Raw genomic sequence first — 20,830 nt, forward strand, 5'->3', positions numbered from 1 at the left:
CAGTAAATTTACATGATGAACAGGTTTACATCTACAAACTATCCTTTCAAAAGATGTGAATAACATGAACAAACTGAAAAAATAAGTGTAATTTTAACAATATTCTGCCTCAGTTTATCAATTTACATATGTATGTTATAACTACCAGATCACAGTGGCTCTACAAACACGCAAAACATTTAATAACACACAGAATCTTGTTATAAATTGCACTTTCTTTTCTTAAGACATTTCAGGTTGTTCATATTTGTTTAGGTTATTCACATTTTTTGCGAAATTATACTTTGTTTTAGTGTAAATACATGAAAATATTGAAATTTACAAAGAAAAAAAAAATTGAGTTGTCATTATTTCTATGTTATTATGATAGTATTTGACTGGTCCTGCCCACATGAGATTGAATTGGTCTGAATGTGGAACCTGAACTAAAAGGATTGTTAATATCTTAGAGTAATTTTTGCTTTTAACAAATTCATCCCAAGGGCTGGACTGGAACCTTTGGCGGGCCGGATTTGGCCCCTGGGCCGCATGTTTGACACCTATGCTCTAAAACATAGAGGAAAGTTTGGAGTTGGCATTATTTATATATTATTTAGGGGTGGGCAAGTTAACGCGTTATTACCGCGTTAACGCATTCATTAAATAACGCCGACAATTTTTTTTTTTTTTATCTCACGTTAACACCGTTTTATTATTGTTCTGCCTTTCAAGCAAGTCTTAGTTGATTTATACATACGGACTCTTATTTTGAAACTCATGCTTTTATTTTGCCGGTCCACACACCGGTGCTGTGTGTATGTGCAGCTGAGAGGAGAAAACCGACGAACTTTACAAGTAATGCTGATGTTTAAGCTAATTTGTTTATGCTAGCAGTCGCAGATGGGTTGCTAATTCTTTATGCAGGCTCATGTTAAGTTTTTGTAAATTCATTGGTCGTGTTTAGGTCTAATATGTCAGCCTTTGAACTAACCTTTACTCATTTACGATGTGAATGTTGTATTAGCAGTCATTTTATCTCGATGCTAACTTGAATGGGAAAATCCATAGACACGCTAACGATTAGCATTTACAGGTTAATTAAAGATTTACAACGTCTTTTTATTCAGCAACAAAGGTTCACATCAGAGATATTTGATACTATTCATTCTTACAACAACTGAACATAAAATACTCACAGGCAAACGTTTTTGGGGCCATACAAACAGAGTGAAAGAAACATGTCTGTTAGTTCTATGTCCGAACTAACTACAGTAACACGGAAAGGACAAAACATACGTTAGTCCAACTTATTCTGACCACTTCAGGGCCCCTTTTGCTTGCTTTGAACAACTGAACATCACATATTAATGGGCTTATTAGTATTAGTACTGATTAGTGGGCTTAAGACTCCTGTCAATCACTCACAACTGTAAATACACTGGTGGGGACATAAACATGTGTAAAAGTAGTGGTTTTTTACATGGACATTTTCATTTTAAATGTCTTCAGATGGTGGGGTTGAGAAGGACACAGGTGTTTGGAAGCACTGACGTGCAATTATTTTTATCACCGGAGTACTTCCAGTCTGGAATATCACTGAAAGGCAATACATGCTGTTGATGCGCAACCCCCCCCCCACAACAACTATGCGATTAATCGCGATTAATTGCAGAAAGCCATGCGATTAATCGCGATTAAAAATTTTAATCGCTGCCCACCACTAATATTATTATGTTATAATTTCACTGGTCCGGCCCACTTCAGATCAAATTTGGCTTAATGTGGCCCCTGAGCTAAAATGAGTTTGACACCCCTGCTTTAAACCCAGACGTGTCAGCGCTGACACACCCTGTGCATGTGCAGTTTGGGTGGATGTAACTCTGTCACTGTTTGTGCAATTTAAAAAAATTCCAACAGTTTCTGAAACCTGAGACATTGCACGTTATAGGTTTTAATTGGGTCATTTCGGTAATTTCACTCACGTAGTAGAAGCTGGAGAAAAGCCATTTTATCAGTATTATAACATGCAGTAAATTGTAAATAATTGCTAGACTTTGAAAGATCTGGGAAAAAAGTGGAAAAATCTGAAAAAAATGGGCAAACAGACTCACTCACAGGCAAGGCAAGGCAAGTTTATTTGTATAGCACATTTCAGCAACAAGGCAATTCAAGGTGCTTCACACAGGACATTGAAATAAAAGAAACAAAAAGAAACACATTTAAAACATTATAAAAGAAACATATAAAAGGTGATTAAAAACAGCAAGTAAGAAAACAACACATAAAATAAAAAATAAAAAAATAAATAAAATAAATAAATAAATAAAAACACACACATATTAAAGTAAAAGTTGCAGTGCAGAGTTTCAAAAGAGAATATAAAATTTAAAAAGTCAAAAGCCTTTTAGTCAAAGGCAGCAGTGAACAGGTGAGTCTTTAACCTGGACTTAAAAGAACTCAGACTCTCAGCAGACCTGATATTTTCTGGTAGTTTGGTCCAGATATATGGAGTGTAGAAACTGAACGCTGATTCTCAATGTTTAGTTCTGACTTTTGGAACACAGAGCAGACCTGCACCAGATGACCTGAGTGGTCTGGATGGTTCATACTGGACTAGAAGGTCTCTGATGTATTTTGGGCCTAAACCATTCAATGCTTTATATGCTAGTAAGAGAATTTTAAAGTCTATTCTCTGAGAGACAGGGAGCCAGTGTAGAGACCTCAGAACTGGACTGATGTGGTCCACTCTCTTGGTCTTAGTGAGGACTCGCGCAGCAGCATTCTGGATCAGTTGCATAGCATATGCACAGCATATTTTCTAACCTTTTATTTAGTCAAAATAAGAAAAAAAAAGTCCAGGTGGATCATTTTAGGCTCAGGGTTTAGAGGGTTAACTCATAAAGACCCAAATATCCACCACTGATCATAAGCATCTACTGATCTAAACTGTTTAATACCTGTCGATCCACTAATCCTATCAATACATGTGAATAATTAACATAAAATGCAGTTTTTCATCTTTTCATGGTCATCAGATATGATCCATTTGGATGTTCAGAGGCTCTGTAGCTACCATGGAAACACCATCATCTTCTACAACATTTATTTATTTATGTATTTATATATGTATTTATTCGTGTATTTATTTTATTATTAATTTGTTTCCAGCAGAAGAAAAAAACATAACTTTTCTGTGTACAAGGAACTAATAGCAGAGCAAATAAATTAACAAATAGAGGCGATCAAGACAATATAGCAATTGCCATGTACACTTGTAATAACAAAATAAATTCAATATGTACTGCTTGAAAAGGAGTGGGAAGAAGAAAACGTATTAAATCCCATTCCCACATCTCATTTATACAATATAACACATTACTTTTGCTTCCTTAATGATAAGATTACATCTGTTTAGAGTCCTAATAATGTAAATAACAGACAGTAAACAGATAAGAAAACTGATGAATATTACACATAGTAGCTATCGAATTGATAGTCTGCGTAACTTATAATATAAAGTATTTCCACAATGGTAATGGAAGTGACACATACAAACAAAGGTGATGGAATGGCCCAGCAATTACCAATAAGCCCCGCCCACCCTGTACTGTGACCAGACCATATGATTGTGCTTTAAAATTGTGGATATTTTGACATTGATTCACCAGTAAAACCCATGAAGTTGGATCAATGACAGTGGATGGAGATACTTGTTTTTATGTTCAGTTACTTACAGATTTTGCTGTAAAAGTCACTTTTTCTTCCGTTTTCTCAGTTTCTGATATAATAACCCACAACTTTAATCTGAGTTTTTATGAATACCTATATAATCAGTACATTAAACATTGGAAATATTTGATGATTTCACTGGCAAAATGCAAAATACAGAGGATTATTTTGTAATAAATGGTGATAAATCACTTAGAAAATGTTAAATATAGAGAAAAAAAATCATTTGGGAGCTGACACAAAATTAGCGCTGGGTCTTTATGGGTTAATCTAATTAATAAACAGACTTCAGACAGATCTGCTCTGAATTCTTGGGTAAATATACTTTCCTCCAATTAAAAAAAAAAAAAAAAGGCTCATCATGCCACTAATTTGTGAATTCCAGCAGAACATGTTTACTTTCCGGAAACATTTGCAACAGAACAAAATTAAATCAAAAGACTATATATGTATACGTATAACCTAACGTCATTTAATTCTGTTATAGAAAAGTGAAGCCATTTTTCCAAGATTCTTTATCAAAAGACAGAGAATAGAAAAGGACTGTATCCAAATCATATATGACTGAATCAGTGTTATTTAACCTTTTAAACCCTAAACCTAAAATGGCCCATTTTTTTTTTCTTATTTTAACTATAAAAAGTTAAAAAAAATATGCTGTGAGTGAGTCCATTTGCCCATTTTTCCAGAACACATGAAGACCCTGGTACTAAAAGTACTAAAGTCACATTTTTGGACAATTCAAGTTGAGCATATAAACATGTTGTATTTGTTTAGCCACCCTTTAAATATTATATATATAACAGACTTTTTTTTTTGTGTGATTTCATTACTTTTAGCACCGGGGTCTTCACTTAGAACTTTCAAAATCTAACAATGGTAATGGAAGTGACACATACAAACAAAGGTAAAGAGCTAATGATAGAATGGCCCAGCAATTACCAATAAGCCCCGCCCACCCTGTACTGTGACCAGACCATATGATTGTGCTTTAAAACTGTGGATATTTTGACATTGATTCACCAGTAAAACCCATGAAGTTGGATCAATGACAGTGGATGGAGATACTTGTTTTTATGTTCAGTTACTTACAGATTTTGCTGTAAAAGTCACTTTTTCTTCCGTTTTCTCAGTTTCTGATATAATAACCCACAACTTTAATCTGAGTTTTTATGAATATCTATATAATCAGTACATTAAACATTGGAAATATTTGATGATTTCACTGGCAAAATGCAAAATACAGAGGATTATTTTGTAATAAATGGTGATAAATCACTTAGAAAATGTTAAATATAGAGAAAAAAAATCATTTGGGAGCTGACACAAAATTAGCGCTGGGTCTTTATGGGTTAATCTAATTAATAAACAGACTTCAGACAGATCTACTCTGAATTCTTGGGTAAATATACTTTCCTCCAATTAAAAAAAAAAAAAAAAAAGGCTCATCATGCCACTAATTTGTGAATTCCAGCAGAACATGTTTACTTTCCGGAAACATTTGCAACAGAACAAAATTAAATCAAAAGACTATATATGTATACGTATAACCTAACGTCATTTAATTCTGTTATAGAAAAGTGAAGCCATTTTTCCAAGATTCTTTATCAAAAGACAGAGAATAGAAAAGGATTGTATCCAAATCATATATGACTGAATCAGTGTTATTTAACCTTTTAAACCCTAAACCTAAAATGGCCCATTTTTTTTTTCTTATTTTAACTATAAAAAGTTAAAAAAAAAATGCTGTGAGTGAGTCCATTTGCCCATTTTTCCAGAACACATGAAAACCCTGGTACTAAAAGTACTAAAGTCACATTTTTGGACAATTCAAGTTGAGCATATAAACATGTTGTATTTGTTTAGCCACCCTTTAAATATTATATATATATAACAGACTTTTTTTTTTTTTTTTTGAGATTTCATTACTTTTAGCACCAGGGTTTTCACTTAGAACTTTCAAAATCTAACAGTCATTTACAATTTACTGCATGTTGTAATTCTGCTAAAACAGCTTCTTCTCCAGCTTCTAGTACAGTAATGACCCAATAAAACCTATAAAGCACAAACGTCTCAGGGTTCAGAAACCACTGGAATTTTTCCATTTGCACAAACAGTGAATCTAAACTACATATGCATAGGGTGCGTCAGTGATGACACGTCAGGTTTTAAAGAGTTAAAGGTATTCACAGCTGTCAATCATATATTCAACCCTCCTACACTAAAAAAAAAAAAAAAAAAAACGTAAAAAAACCCAAAAAACAAAAAAAACCCTGTAATATTCCAGAAGCTGGGGCGCCAAAAAAATACTGGTAAATAACAGAAAATAACCATCTCATAAAAATACGATAATTTTCCTTAATTAAAATACAGTTTTTTGCCCTAACTTTACATGAGATTTTGCTTTTTTTTTTTTTTTTTTTTTTTTTTTTTTTTTTACTTTTTAACATTTAATAAAGAATATTTACATGTATTAAAACAATCAGATTACCTCTAAATATGCATATAAATAATTTTCAGGGAGACTAAGTTGTCCAATCCACTGAAAAAAACTGTATTTGGACAGTTTATCAGTGCTTATACATGTTAGACATTCACAAAAATACATTTATTCAACATTTTTGTTGTGAAACCTCCTGTAATTACACAATATATTTGTCAATTAACAAACAAGTCTTGTTAAACTTACAGAACAAATACTTCTTTTACGGTTAATTGTCAGTAATTTTATCTCGTTTTATTATTTTTATTTTCCTTACAGTATTAAACTTTAAATTAACAGTTTAATCTCATACATAGAAAAGTAATATTTGTGAAATTATGATACATTTGCAAATGTATTTTAACCGTATTTTTCTGTGAAAAAAGAAAAAATTTCTTTTAAAAAATGGAAATTTTATGGTTATTCAGTTACAGTTTTTTCATGCTATTTTACATTTGACATGTAAAATCACAGTCTGTTTTTGTCATTTCATTGATATTTTCCTGTATCTTAAAAATATAGGAAACATCTGTAAAATAAACCGTGAAAATTCTGTTAAATTACAGATTTTTTTTTTTACAGTGTACCTGTCTGAAAACCTGCATTATAAGGAAGATTATTACATTATTTCTGCACCCTGAAAACACAGAGTAGGTGCATTAGTCTCATTTTTCCTCTTGACCACTTGAATTATAATATGCTGAAAGGTAATTATGGATTTCTTTGTGCAGTGGAACTAAAAACTATTTAACACTGCCGCTTTAATGTGCCAGGGCTTAGCGCTTATAATAACTCTTCTGCCAGGCTTAACTGAGTCAGACTTAATAAATGACAGCCTCCTTTTTGATCTTTATTTCAATTATTTTCTGCTTTTTTTCATCACCTGATGGCGGCGTTTATTTTAACTGACAGTGATTTTTGTTACACCGTCTCAAACCTAGAATAATATAAGAGCAAAACTGAGACTAAACCACTTTAAAATACTTTTGTGAAACTTCCTCTTGGATGATGCACTGAATTACAGATTATATCACAATAGGAGTAGTCTGTCCAGAACTCACTGAGGCATGTTTTGATAAATTAGGTGCTGAAGAACAGTCAGGGAAAGCGATTTTTTTTTTATTTATTTATTTTTTTTAGAGGAAATACTCCATTTGCTACTAATTAAAAAATCTAAATCGGGTTGTCAGACTCATTTCAGTTCCACATTTAGTCCAATACGACCTCAAGTGGGTCAGAACAGTCAAATAATAACATAATAACCTATAAATAACACTGGTCTACAAGGAAAATGCTTCCAGAATAAAAGTAATGAAATTTTACCACATGAGAGTCACTGATAAAGAAAAATCAAGCAAAAAATGTTGGTTGGCTGAACTTTCCAAGATACAGCCTTGGGTCAAAATGTGAAATTCAAGAATTAACGAGAGAATGGGTTTGACTCAAAAGGAATATTTGTCTCAGAGCTACAAGATCTACTTCAAAACACTGTCTGCACATTAGAATACATTCACTTTACAGGTTCTATTTAGTGGAAGATTTATAAAACTATTATATAAATGTACATAAACCAATATATATGTGTAATAACACTTAATCATATACCTTGAAAACATCAGCAAACCGGCACTTTTGTCATTTATTTTCCAATTAATCTTATTAAAATACGTAACATTTAGCACATTTAATGTCTGAAGCAAATCATTTCTAAAAAATTGTAGACCAGTGTAATGAGTACTCCAAACTTTTTGAGTAAAAAAAAAAGGAAGTAAAATTACATGATGAAAATATTTACATATGGAAACTATCCTTTAAAAAATGTCAATAATATGAACCATGAACAATATGAAATTTCCTAACAAAAATAAATTCAATTTTATCAATATTATGCCTCAGTTTATCATTTATACATGTGCATTACAATTTTGATCTACAGTCACGGAAAAAAATATTAGACCACCCCTTGTTTTCTTCTATTTCTTGTTCATTTTAATGCCTGGTACAACTAAAGGTACATTAGTTTGGACAAATATAATGATAACAACAAAAATAGCTCATAAGAGTTTAATTTCAAAGCTGATACAGGGTGGGGAAGCAAAATTTACAATATTTTGAGGCAGGGATTGAAAGAGTGTATGACCAATTAGTTTATTGAAAGTCATGAGAATTTATTTGCCACAAGAAAATGTACATAATAGAAAATGTTTTTATTCTATGTGTCCTCCTTCTTTCTCAATAACTGCCTTCACACACTTCCTGAAACTTGTGCAAGTGTTCCTCAAATATTCAGGTGACAACTTCTCCCATTCTTCTTTAATAGTATCTTTAAGAAAGTCGACATTGCTGTGTGATGTTCTATTGGTAGCATGTTCTAAAACGCCCCAAATAGCAGAATCCAGAGGGTTTAGATCTGGGCTAGAAGGCGGACATAAACATGATTCCCAAAAATTGCTAAAGTTGGATTTGTTGCTGTTGTCAACAAGTGTTTTGGTGTTCTTGTGTAAGATTTTAACTTCAAATCCTATTTTACTGCATTTCTAACGGTCTTGTTGTCTACCTCAAGCTCAGTTACCATTTTTCTCATGGATTCGGTTGGATCCTTTAGGATTTTGGATTTGAGAGCTTTAATAAAAGCTTTGGTACGTTTTTTGTTGCTTCTTCCACTTCCAGACTTTCTCGTAATAGTTTTGCTCATAGTCATTCTCTTCTTTCCATTATAAACAGTCTTTATGGACACTCCAACTATTTTTGAAATCTCCTTTGGTGTGACGAGTGCATTCAGCAAATCACACACTCTTTGACGTTTGCTTTCCTGATTACTCATATGGGCAAAAGTTTGTGAAAAGGTATGGATAATAGTGTTAGGTATGATTATGACATCAATATATGTTTGGTTTCAAAACAATTGACGTAGTGCCTGCTGAGAAAAAACAACTAAATGTTCATTGTAAATTTTGCTTCCCCACCCTGTATCTATCCGTTTTCCATGGTTTTCTTGATAATAACCCAAATCACTTCAGTTCTTACATCAGTATCTATGGCATTGTACTGACAAAAACAGTGCTTCTAGGCATTCCATGTTTTCTTTTCTGTCTGTTTTAGTCACATGATACACACAGGAGTTAGTACTTGATTGCATAATCATTGTTTCTGATGACTTTTGATGGTCTAAGAATTTTTTCCACGACTGTACAAATGCACAGAACATTTAGTAACAGGCAGTATTGTTAGAATTGCACTTATTTGACTTATTAAGACATTTCAGGTTGTTCATGTTATTTATTCCCTTTTGTAAAGTGCAAATGTAAGCATATTCATGTAATTTTACTTTTTTACGCTGAAACAAAGAGAAAAATTTGGAGTTTTCGTTATTTATAGGTAATTATGTTAGTATTTTACTGGTCTGACCCGCTTTAGATCCAACTGGGCTGAATGTGGAACCTAAACTACAACGATTTTAACACATGTATTTCACAAATTCATCCCACAGGCTGGATTGGACCCTTTGGTGGGCTAGTTTTGGTCTGTGAACCATATGTTTGAATGAATGAATGAATGAATGAATGAATGAATGAATGTTTATTTCAGTTAAATACAAAATACAAAACACATACATATTAAAAAAAACAACGAAACAAAACACCTACATATTAAAAAACAAACAAACAAACATAAAATTAACACATTTTGTAACTGAAAAAGGAAGAAGCTGAAGCTGGAGGCTTATTTCTGCTTCTCCTATTTACATCCTTAGTCCATGTCCACACCTTAAGTTGCAGCAGATAAATACTTAAACTTAAATTATACTACATTCAGTGTAATAAGTTATTTTGTAATCATATTACTTTCATAGCCCTTCATAATTTCACCAATTAAATTCTTTTTGAAACTCAACAGTGAGCTACACAGTTTCACTTCATCCTTCAGTTCGTTCCATAGCTTGACACCAATAACTGAAACACTGTGATATTTAACGTTTGTTCTTACTTTACCTTTTTCAAACACAAACATCCCTCTTAAATTATAATGTCCTTCTCTTAACTTAAAATTTTTCTGAATACAAAAAGGAAGGTGTTTACTTTTAACGCGAAACATAAATTCCATTGTTTTTAAATATACAATGTCAAGAAATTTTAGTAAACCAGATTCTACAAAAAGTGGATTACTTGATTGGAGATAACCAGCTTTGTTTATGACTCTAATAGCTTTATTTTGGAGTTTAATTATTGGGTCTAAATTAGTCTTATACACATTGCCCCATATTTCCACACAGTATGACATATATGGCATTACAAGTGAACAGTACAACATATGCAAACATTTTTTGCTTAACAAGTCTCGAGTTTTATAAAGAATCGCAACAGCTTTGGACATTTTGCGTTTGATATATTCTATTTGTGGTTTCCAACAGAGTTTAACCCCTTTTCTTTCTTTATTTGCACAGAGAAGATCATCGACTGGGTGTTGCCCTACCAACAGTACCAAAACCAGCTGGTGGATCAGGCAGCGCTGATGCTGACCCTGTCTGGAAGAGTCACTGAAACCCAGCAGGTCTTAGCCAACCAGACGACCTTCAGGCTCCGCACACCTGACCTCAACATCATGGTACGAAGTTGATGGGATTTTAACCCATAAACACCCAGTGCAACACTAAATTTTTTTCTTTATTTAACGCTTACTTAAGTGATTTATCATAAATTATCTATCTATCTATCTATCTATCTATCTATCTATCTATCTATCTATCTATCTATCTATCTATCTATCTATCTATCTATCTATCTATCTATCTATCTATCTATCTATCTATCTATCTATCTATCTATCTATCTATCTATCTATCTATCTATCTATCAACAAAACAGAGAAAATTTGGGGAAAAAAAGTGACTTTTTCAGCAAAGATATCAATAACTGAATACAAAAATAAACATTTCAAACTACTGTCATCTGTGAAACTCCATGGGTTTTACTGGTGAATCATTGTTGTAGAAGATGATGGTGTTTCCACGGTAACTACGGAGCCTCTGAACGTCCAAATGGGTCATATCTGATGACCATAAAAACCTGAGAAAAGATGACAAACTGTATTTCACAACAATTATTTACATGTATTGATAGGATTAGTGGATATACAGGTATTAAACATTTTAGATCAGTAGATGCTTTTGGTCAGTAGTGGATTGTTGGGTCTCCATGGGTGAATTTACTGTCACAATTTTCTCATTTCTATTTTAAGCTTCATTTGAAACTTTCACTATCTGAAAAGGCTTATTTATTTATTTACTTATTTACTTACTTACTTACAAACTTATTTATGTATGTATGTATGTATGTATGTATGTATTTATTTATTTATTTAAGGATCCCCATTAGTGTGTACCAAAGTACATACTATTCTTCCAGGGGTCCATTCCCAATATTAAAGTATTTCAATTTTTACATTTACAAAGCACATACATAGAAAAAAACAAAACAAAACAAAACATAGTTATATTGATTTAGCATTGTTTCATTATCGATTACAGATTTCTTAATATTTGTTTTAAACACAACATAATTACGTCTCGATATAAAACTATTACAATGTATACATTTACAAAGCATATATAGAGAAAAAAAAACAAATAAGAAAAAAAATGTAGTTACATCAATTTAGCATTGTTTCATTATTGATTGTAGATTTCTTAAGATGTGCTTTAAAAACATGATTACTTATTAAAAATGATAAAAATATTGCAATTTGTACATTTGCAAAGCACATAGAAAAAAAAGACAGAAAAATCAAAACGTAGTCACATTAATTTAGCATTATTTTATTACACTGGGTTACAAAAAAATGTTTTTTGCAAGTTGTCTGGGTTTTTTCAACTGAATTAGGACCATTTTGCACCGCTAAATCCAAAAATGACATCTGTTTTTCTCAATCAGGTCTTTTTGCTAATTTGATTTTGAAAAATTTGATCTTCTCACAAAATTGATTACATTTTTGTGACTTTATCAGTTGATTTTTTATATAGTTCTCTCCCAAAATAGGTTTTAAGAAAAAAAAAAAATCATTTTCAAACAGGATGTATTTATTAAACTTCAGAGAACTCTTCTTGCCTTTGGTCCACTGACGCAGGTACTCGGTGCATGACTCGCATACCATGTGTGGCGCCCAAACTTTATCTTGGTCACCAAGTTTAATACCAAAATAAGATTGGTAAACACACTTTATGAAACTTGTGACTTGATTCCTGTTAGGTACAATGGTGTATTCACCGCAGATGTAGCAGAATACGTCAGGCTTATTTTTGCAAGATCTTCTAGTCGAAGCCATTTCATTCACCTGTAATTTAAAAAAAACATTCATCATAAATTGGCAAAAGTAAAATCTTCAGAACTCATTTATTGCAAGAAATATGAAAGAATTTTGTATCATATGATGTGAAAATGCCCATAAATGTAAGCAAAAATGTTAAAAAGCCAATATGTAGCATAGTTCAGAAAGTTGACCTGATTGAGCAAAATTAACGTGATTTTAGGATTCAGCACACCAAAATTATCCTAAATCAGCTCAAAAAACTTAAACAATAAATTTGTTGTTGACCAGTGTTATTGTTTATACAAGGTGGGGAAGCAAAATTTACATTTTACAATTACAATTTGTTTTTTCTCAGCAGGCACTACATCAGTTGTTTTGAAACCAAACATATATTGATGTCATAATCATACCTAACACTATTATCCATACCTTTTCAGAAACTTTTGCCCATATGAGTAATCAGGAAAGCAAACGTCAAAGAGTGTGTGATTTGCTGAATGCACTCGTCACACCAAAGGAGATTTCAAAAATAGTTGGAGTGTCCATAAAGACTGTTTATAATGGAAAGAAGAGAATGACTATGAGCAAAACTATTACCAGAAAGTCTGGAAGATACTATTAAAGAAGAATGGGAGAAGTTGTCACCCGAATATTTGAGGAACACTTGCGCAAGTTTCAGGAAGCGTGTGAAGGCAGTTATTGAGAAAGAAGGAGGACACATAGAATAAAAACATTTTCTATTATGTCAATTTTCTTGTTCTCAAATTCTCATGACTTTCAATAAACTAATTGGTCATACACTGTCTTTCAATCCCTGCCTCAAAATATTGTAAATTTTGCTTCCCCACCCTGTAGTTTGTCCTAATGCATGCTGGGAAACTCGCCCTAGCTTCTCCTCCAACATGTCACAATATTATGTGGTAGATTTTAGTCTATTATTGTCTGTCTTTCAATCCCTGCCTCAAAATATTGTAAATTTTGCTTCCCCACCCTGTATATTTCTTAATATTCGTTTTAAAAACAACATGATTACTTCTTAATGTAAAACTATTACAATTTATAGATTTTCAAAGCACAGAGACAGAAAAAAAATACCAACAACAAAACATAGTTACATTAATTTAGCATTGTTCCATTATTGATTACAGATTTCTTCAGATGTGCCTTAAAAACAACATGATTCCTTATTAAGATCATTTCTGGAGGTAACATATTCCAGTATGAGATGGCTCGGTCATTAATTCTCTTTCACCTCTGGCAGCCGTTGGGAGAAGCCGTGGTGGGAAAGGAGATGGCAGCGAAGATCACCTTCACCAACCCGCTGCCTCGGACACTGAAGGGAGTGATCTTCAGAGTGGAAGGTCTGGGTCTCCAGAAGGGCCATGAAGTGGTCGTGGGGTAAGACAGTCCCATACCTCCCTCTGTTTTCCCATCCCTCTGTCTGTCACCCACACATTTCCCACATTCCCTGCCCTACGCTAACATTCCACCCCTCCCTCTTCTCCACCAGTGATGTCGGCGGTCACTCCACGGTGACATTGACGGAGCACTTCGTCCCCACCCAACCCGGACCCAGGAAACTGGTGGCATCTCTGGACTGTAAACAGCTCACACAAGTGCACGGAGTGGCCGATATCGTCGTTCTTGAACAATGAGAATCAGAAGTCGAGTTTGCTTAGCGCTACTTTTTCTCATGCAAATTCTCAAGATATAGATATAAAGTAAGCGCCTTTAATTATATTAAAAGTGAAGTTTCTGTATCTTAAATTATCTTATATTTTGTACGGCAGCACATTTAAATTTTTTTCTATTTTCAAACTATGAATAGACAATTAACAACTGTAGCATTATCAGTATTATTTTTTAACTTGAAGTAATATAAATCCATTATGGTGCCTTGCTTTTTAAATGTCAAAATGACAGCGAGGACATTTGCATAGGATTTTGACGCATGCATTAAAGTGCATTAATTAACAAGCATTTTTATTTTTGGAAATGTACCACTTACATTTTGCTCAAATACTGTTGATTTTTCTGAAACTAGCATTTGTCAACACTGAACAATACAGAAGATGATTAGGGCCACTGAAAACAAAAGTAATAAGGTCCAATATATGTATTTTTTTAATTATTATTATTCTGAGAAAAAAGCAGAATTCTGAGAAAAAAAAAAGGCAGAATTTTGACTTTAAACTCAGAATTCTGACTTTTTTCTCAGACTTTAATCTCAGAATTCTGAGTTTAATCTAAGAATTCTGACAAAAAAGTCAGAATTCTGTGGGGAAAAAAAGAGTTTTTTTCTCAGAATTCTGACTTTGGTCTCAGAATTCTGACTTTTTTCTAAGAATTCTGACTTTTTTCCCAGAATTTTGACTTTTTTCTCAGAATTCTGACCTAAATCTCAGAATTCTGACTTTAATCTCAGAATTCTGACTTTTTTCCTCAGAATTCTGACTTAATCTCAGAATTCTGACTTTTTTCTCATAATAATAAAAATATATATATTAGAACTTAATTTTTTTTTTTTTTTTTTTTTGCAGTGGCCCTAATCCTCTTTCATAAAACAAACCATGTGAAGGTGCAGAATATGAGTTCATCATCATTTTTGAGAAACTGTAAAAACTGTATGTTTATCCATATAGCCTGTGATTACATGGAGAGTATGTGAAAAAGAACAATATTTTGGGACAAAATGAACCTCACGTGGCAAAAAAATGAAGGAAGGGTACTGTGAAATGTTTTTTTTTTAAAGATGGTGACGTTGATATTGGCTGACTGTTTTATGTTAATTAACTGAAAAGTGATTTTGTTGAAAGAAAATGTTAAAATAATCTTAATAATCAGTATTAACTGGCCATTGACTAGGATTCTTAAAGCTAAAACTGCCTCCATTTCAGAGCCTGTAGCTTTAGTAATTCCCTAAAGTGAAAAGATATCAGATTTTTGCTCGATAGATGTATCGAATATAGCGTCACAATTCCATTTACCTGTAAAATTGGATTGCCACTTCTGTGATTTCTCGCCAACGATCGGCTGTACCCGGTTCTAGTCTGTTTAACTTCAGCACTCGAAATACAATGTGAAGTATTTTATTAATATTATACTATTTATCTACCTGGAATGTTTTTTATTCTCTCTGTTGTGTTGGTAATAAAAGACTTAAATGGAGTGATCTGCTGAGTTATTTCCTCTCTGTGTTGACAGTAGGCAAGTCTTTACGGGTCATACAGGTGAGAGGCTGAAATGATCTAATCTAGAGACACACTTCCATTTGTACAATGTGAGTTTTTTTTTTTTTTTGTATTCATACTGAGTCACTTGTGCTCTGCAGCTTAAGGCCATGGCCGTACCTTTCCTACATTTAATCCTTCAATTTATGTACAGACTATTGCACAATTACAGCGACCTAAAGCTGACAATTATACAAAGCAATTATATATTCTCTTTGACTGAACTGATTATCTAATGCCTCTGCAATGTTACCTTTAAATGTTAATTCAAGCAATTCTCTTCTATATACCACTGAATTCTAATTTGCTCCATTTTCTTGTTCAGACGCATAGGTCATACGTATATTCATGTTCATCCCTTTTATTCAGTATTTTTCATACATAACTTCACATAAAACCACATTAACCCAATGCGGTGTCCAAAAGCATTTACTGATCTTAAATGTTTAATAACTTCTGATCCACTACTCTTATCAATACATGTAAATAATTAGTGTAAAATGCAGTTTGTGACTATCACTAGAAAATGGTTAAAGCCTGAAGTACCCACAGCTGAAGAATGGATCGATATCGTCCAGGAAATTTACATTCTGGAGAAGTTGACATTTTGTTTTAAAGGTCAAAGGGAATCTTTTTTCACTATTTGGTCAAAATAGACAAACTATGTTAAATCTGTAATTGATGGGAATTGAATACATTGGTAGTGATAACATTTACACAACCAGTCAAAAGTCTGGACTCGCCTGGTTTTTCTTTATTTTCATGTCTATTTGCATTGTAGATTCTCACTGAAGGCATCAAAACTATGAACACATATGGAATTATGTAGTTAAAAAAAGTGTGATATAACTCAAAGCATGTTTTATATTTTAGATTCTTCAAAATAGCCACATTTTGCTTTTATTACTGCTTTGCACATTCTTGGCTTTCTCTCGATGAGCTTCATGAGGTAGTCACCTGAAATGTTTTCCAAAAGTCTTAAAGGAGTTTGCAGTGATGCTGCGCACTTATTGGCCATCTGAGTTCCATCTCATGTCATTTAAATGAGAAGGTGAGTCCAAACTTTTGACTGGTAGTGTATATGATATACATTTTTGTTTGGGTTAATGCAAACATACAAACTGTATTGCAGTGTTTTTCAACCTTGGGGTCGGGACCCCACGTGGGGTCACCCAGAGTTCAAATAGGGTCGCCTGAAATTTCTAGTAACTGATAAAAAATGAAGAAAAAATTACTAATAAAAAATATATGGTGAGTTGACAGAGACAATCCCCATACATAAAAGACATGAAAAAATGTGAGTCTGAAACTGAAGCGCTGTGGTTCTGTTTATCTGTCAAATGTTCATTGTGGTCAGTTTCAGATGCTGCAGCTCTTTCATAATTCATAGTTTGAGTTCTTGTTTGTTCAGTATTAATTGTCAGCCTTGTAAATACAAGTTGGACTGACAGTACATATCCTGACCAAGGAAAATAGTGTGCAGTAATCTACACCTGGCTTTTCTGCCTCTGTCCATAATAATATACATTATATACAGGGTGGGGAAGCAAAATTTACAATGAACATTTAGTTGTTTTTTCTCAGCAGGCACTACGTCAATTGTTTTGAAACCAAACATATATTGATGTCATAATCATACCTAACACTATTATCCATACCTTTTCACAAACTTTTGCCCATATGAGTAATCAGGAAAGCAAACGTCAAAGAGTGTGTGATTTGCTGAATGCACTCGTCACACCAAAGGAGATTTCCAAAATAGTTGGAGTGTCCATAAAGACTGTTTATAATGGAAAGAAGAGAATGACTATGAGCAAAACTATTACGAGAAAGTCTGGAAGATACTATTAAAGAAGAATGGGAGAAGTTGTCACCCGAATATTTGAGGAACACCTGCGCAAGTTTCACGAAGCGTGTGAAGGCAGTTATTGAGAAAGAAGGAGGACACATAGAATAAAAACATTTTCTATTATGTAAATTTTGTTGTGGCAAATAAATTCTCATGACTTTCAATAAACTAATTGGTCATACACTGTCTTTCAATCCCTGCCTCAAAATATTGTCAATTTTCTTCCCCACCCTGTAGACTAAATGTAGTCTAAAATTAACATTTATTTGCAACATAGTATAGCAAACTATTACATGATAAGAAACAAATTAATGTTAGCAAAAAAAAAAAAAAAAGTCTCAGTTCTGGGGTCACTAGAAATTTGTGATGTTAAAATGGGGTCACGAGCGAAAAAAAGTTGGAAACCACTGCCTTATTGTGTCTTAACGTGTTGATGAAGAAGCGGAGCAAGCCCTCTCCTCCCTCCTCCTGCCCAATTTTTAAATTTTTTTTATTTGTTCTATATTCTACTAAAAAACTTGGATTAGCATCTTTGTACATTTCGATGTGTGGCTACTGAAATATACCCAAAAGGGAAGTTATGTATAACCTACTTTTCCAAATAAACAAAGAATGGAAACAAAATAAAAAATAGCTATGACCCATTTGGACATTCAGATGGTCTGTAGTTACCATGGAAACACCGTCATCTTCTACAACATTGATTCCCCAGTAAAACCTATGGAGTTTGATTAATGACAGTAGATGGAGACACTTGGTTTTTTTCAGTTAGTTATATTTTGCAGAAAAGGTCCATTTTTTTCTTCAGTTTTCTCAGTTTTTGATATAATAACCCTCAACTTTAATCTGAGTTTTTATGAGCATCAACATAATCAATAAATTAAATATAGGAATATAACTGATATTCACTGAATAAACACACAATACAGAGGATAATGTCATAATAAACAATGATAAAATCACTTAAGAAAAGTTAAATGTAGAGAAAAGAAATATTTTGGAGCTGCCACAATAGTAGCTCTGGGTCTTTATGGGTAAATCATTTAGCTCTAGTAGCAGAATATTGAAGCACATATGCAGGCATTTCTATATTGCATTTACTTGAGAGGTTCTTTTTATGAAAACTTAACAAAAACTGCTGTGTCTACTTTTCTGGTATTTCATCATAGATCACAGCAGTGTTTCCTAACCAAAGGTATGTGTACCCTAGAGGCTATTTTAGTAGTATACAACATTCTGCGTGCCACAGTAATATTTAAGCTTATAAAATGTGCTGTAGCTTCACCATAATACACATTGTTACTTTTATGGAACATCTTTAATAATAATAATTCAAAAATATTCTGTACAAAAATAAGGAAAGAGACAATTCTGCAGTCAAACTGAACATCACTGGGCATAAAATGGTCTTATTACTTATAATAATTCAGCAGATGCACTGAATATTTCCACCATAGTTGATTAAATAATGCAAGATAATACATTTCAATATAAAAACTTATATAATAAGTATCCTGTAGCATGAACGAGCAGACCCAAAACCAGACCAAACCACAGATTAAACTTGTTACTGCCCTCTACTGGTTAGGCAAATAAGTGCAACATGTGTTCACCTTCACACCAATCCACCAAACTTTATTTGTATTTCACTTTTCATCCATGCTACACCAAACCCCCCCACTGTCCCGCAGTTGCAAATAGAAATAAAAATAAAAGCAACAAAGTAATGTTAAAAAAGTAAGAGTTTAATTAAAAGCTAAACTAAAAAAATTGGTTTTAAGTTTCCTTTTAAAAATATGAACACTATTTTTATTGATATATTTTCTTATAACTATATCCTGTTGTATCACTGTAAAATGTTTAATGGGTGAAAAGAAAGAAAAAACAATAAAAAACGAATTACAAAAAATATGAACACTCAGGTCCTCAGGTAGGCTGTTCCATAGTTTGGAGTCATAAAAGGTGAATGAGGCCTCACCATGAGTTATGGTGTGGACTCTAGAAACAGTTCAAAGATTACTACCTGAGGACCTGAAAATCCTACAAATCAGACAGATAATAGGGCTAAGACCATTAAGTGTTTTATAAACCAATAAAAGCACTTTAAAATAAGGCAATGGCTACTGCCAAAGGACTGTGGCATGAAATATCAGTTTGTCTATTGCCACAGAGCCAATCAAATGTTAGCATTTGTACTAGAGCCAATCATGGGATACTGTTACATGAACTCATTAACCTTTTGTTGCCACAGTACTGTGGTGATATATGGTGTATACATCAGTGCATTCTTTCGTGCCTTTTGTACCACAGTACTGTGGCAACTGATGGAAGAAACTACAAATTAGTGATAGTACATAGCATAGAATAGGAATTATTGTTCTAACTGTTCTATATGTTGTTTTATGGTGTTCTTCGCTCTGTGCAGTCAGTGAGGCTGGAGAAGGTGGGCGGAGCTACATGTTAGATGTGTTGTGTTACTTCTCAGTTCTGGGTCAGTTTATGCTGTGTTCCAGGCCGGTTTTTGAGCCCCTAAGTCACGACTTCAAACTACGACTTATGACTTTGTTACATTCCAGGCAAGTCACGCCAAACTGCCTGAGCGCAAGGAATTGTGGTAGCTGGATGTAAACAAACCAGCATGGTGGACCGTACGTTTTGCTCATTTACACTCATTTCTATCGATAAAGGTGTTTGCTCTTTGCTTATTTGAGGGAAACAGAGGAGGAAAAATGGTGCATAAGGCAAGAGAAGCTGTTAATACCTTTTGTGTTATTTGTATGTTTGGATACGTATTTGGTATTAATTTCTTCTTGCACTCAATGGACTGAAAAATAGCTAATGCTAGAGTTGCAGCTGATTATACAGAACATTTGCAGATAAATAATGTCAGGGCAATACCTTGTTTTAATAAACAATCTGCATAAACACCGCATCCACGGGGGCTGCCATTGTTACGTGACGTCAGAGCTCAGAATTGGGGGTACATCGATGTAGTACGAGTTCACGGGTGGGAAGTCACAGGTTTGTCTGCCATTCCAGTGCCTTTTCACCAGTAGAAGGTTGGAAAAACACGAGTTACCATTTGCCTGGAACGCAGCATTAGTGTAAAGAGTGCTGTGGTCTGAATTCTGCACTTTTTTTTTTTTTCCATCTGTCTTGTTTTTCTTTTCTTCTTCTTTCCTTCCTCTTGTTTTTTTCTGAATGTGCGTTTGTTGTGTTGATATTAAAAATGAAGCATAATTGTACCAGTCGAGG

The 20,830-nt window shown here is 33.4% G+C and overlaps 1 protein-coding gene across 1 annotated transcript in view; it reads left to right on the forward strand.

Moving 5' to 3' along the window:
• tgm1l1 (transglutaminase 1 like 1) overlaps window positions 1-14,584 on the forward strand; it is a 67,376-nt gene extending 52,792 nt beyond the window's left edge. Inside the window, exons 12-14 of the mRNA XM_030160509.1 lie at window positions 10,635-10,795; window positions 13,758-13,894; window positions 14,007-14,584. Coding sequence (XP_030016369.1) covers window positions 10,635-10,795; window positions 13,758-13,894; window positions 14,007-14,151 — 443 coding nt within the window. The 3' untranslated portion in view covers window positions 14,152-14,584. The remainder of the gene's footprint in view (window positions 1-10,634; window positions 10,796-13,757; window positions 13,895-14,006) is intronic.
• Window positions 14,585-20,830: the final 6,246 nt, after the last annotated feature.

The sequence above is a fragment of the Sphaeramia orbicularis genome, chromosome 17, assembly GCF_902148855.1.
Source record: "Sphaeramia orbicularis chromosome 17, fSphaOr1.1, whole genome shotgun sequence".
Lineage (NCBI taxonomy): Eukaryota > Metazoa > Chordata > Actinopteri > Kurtiformes > Apogonidae > Sphaeramia > Sphaeramia orbicularis.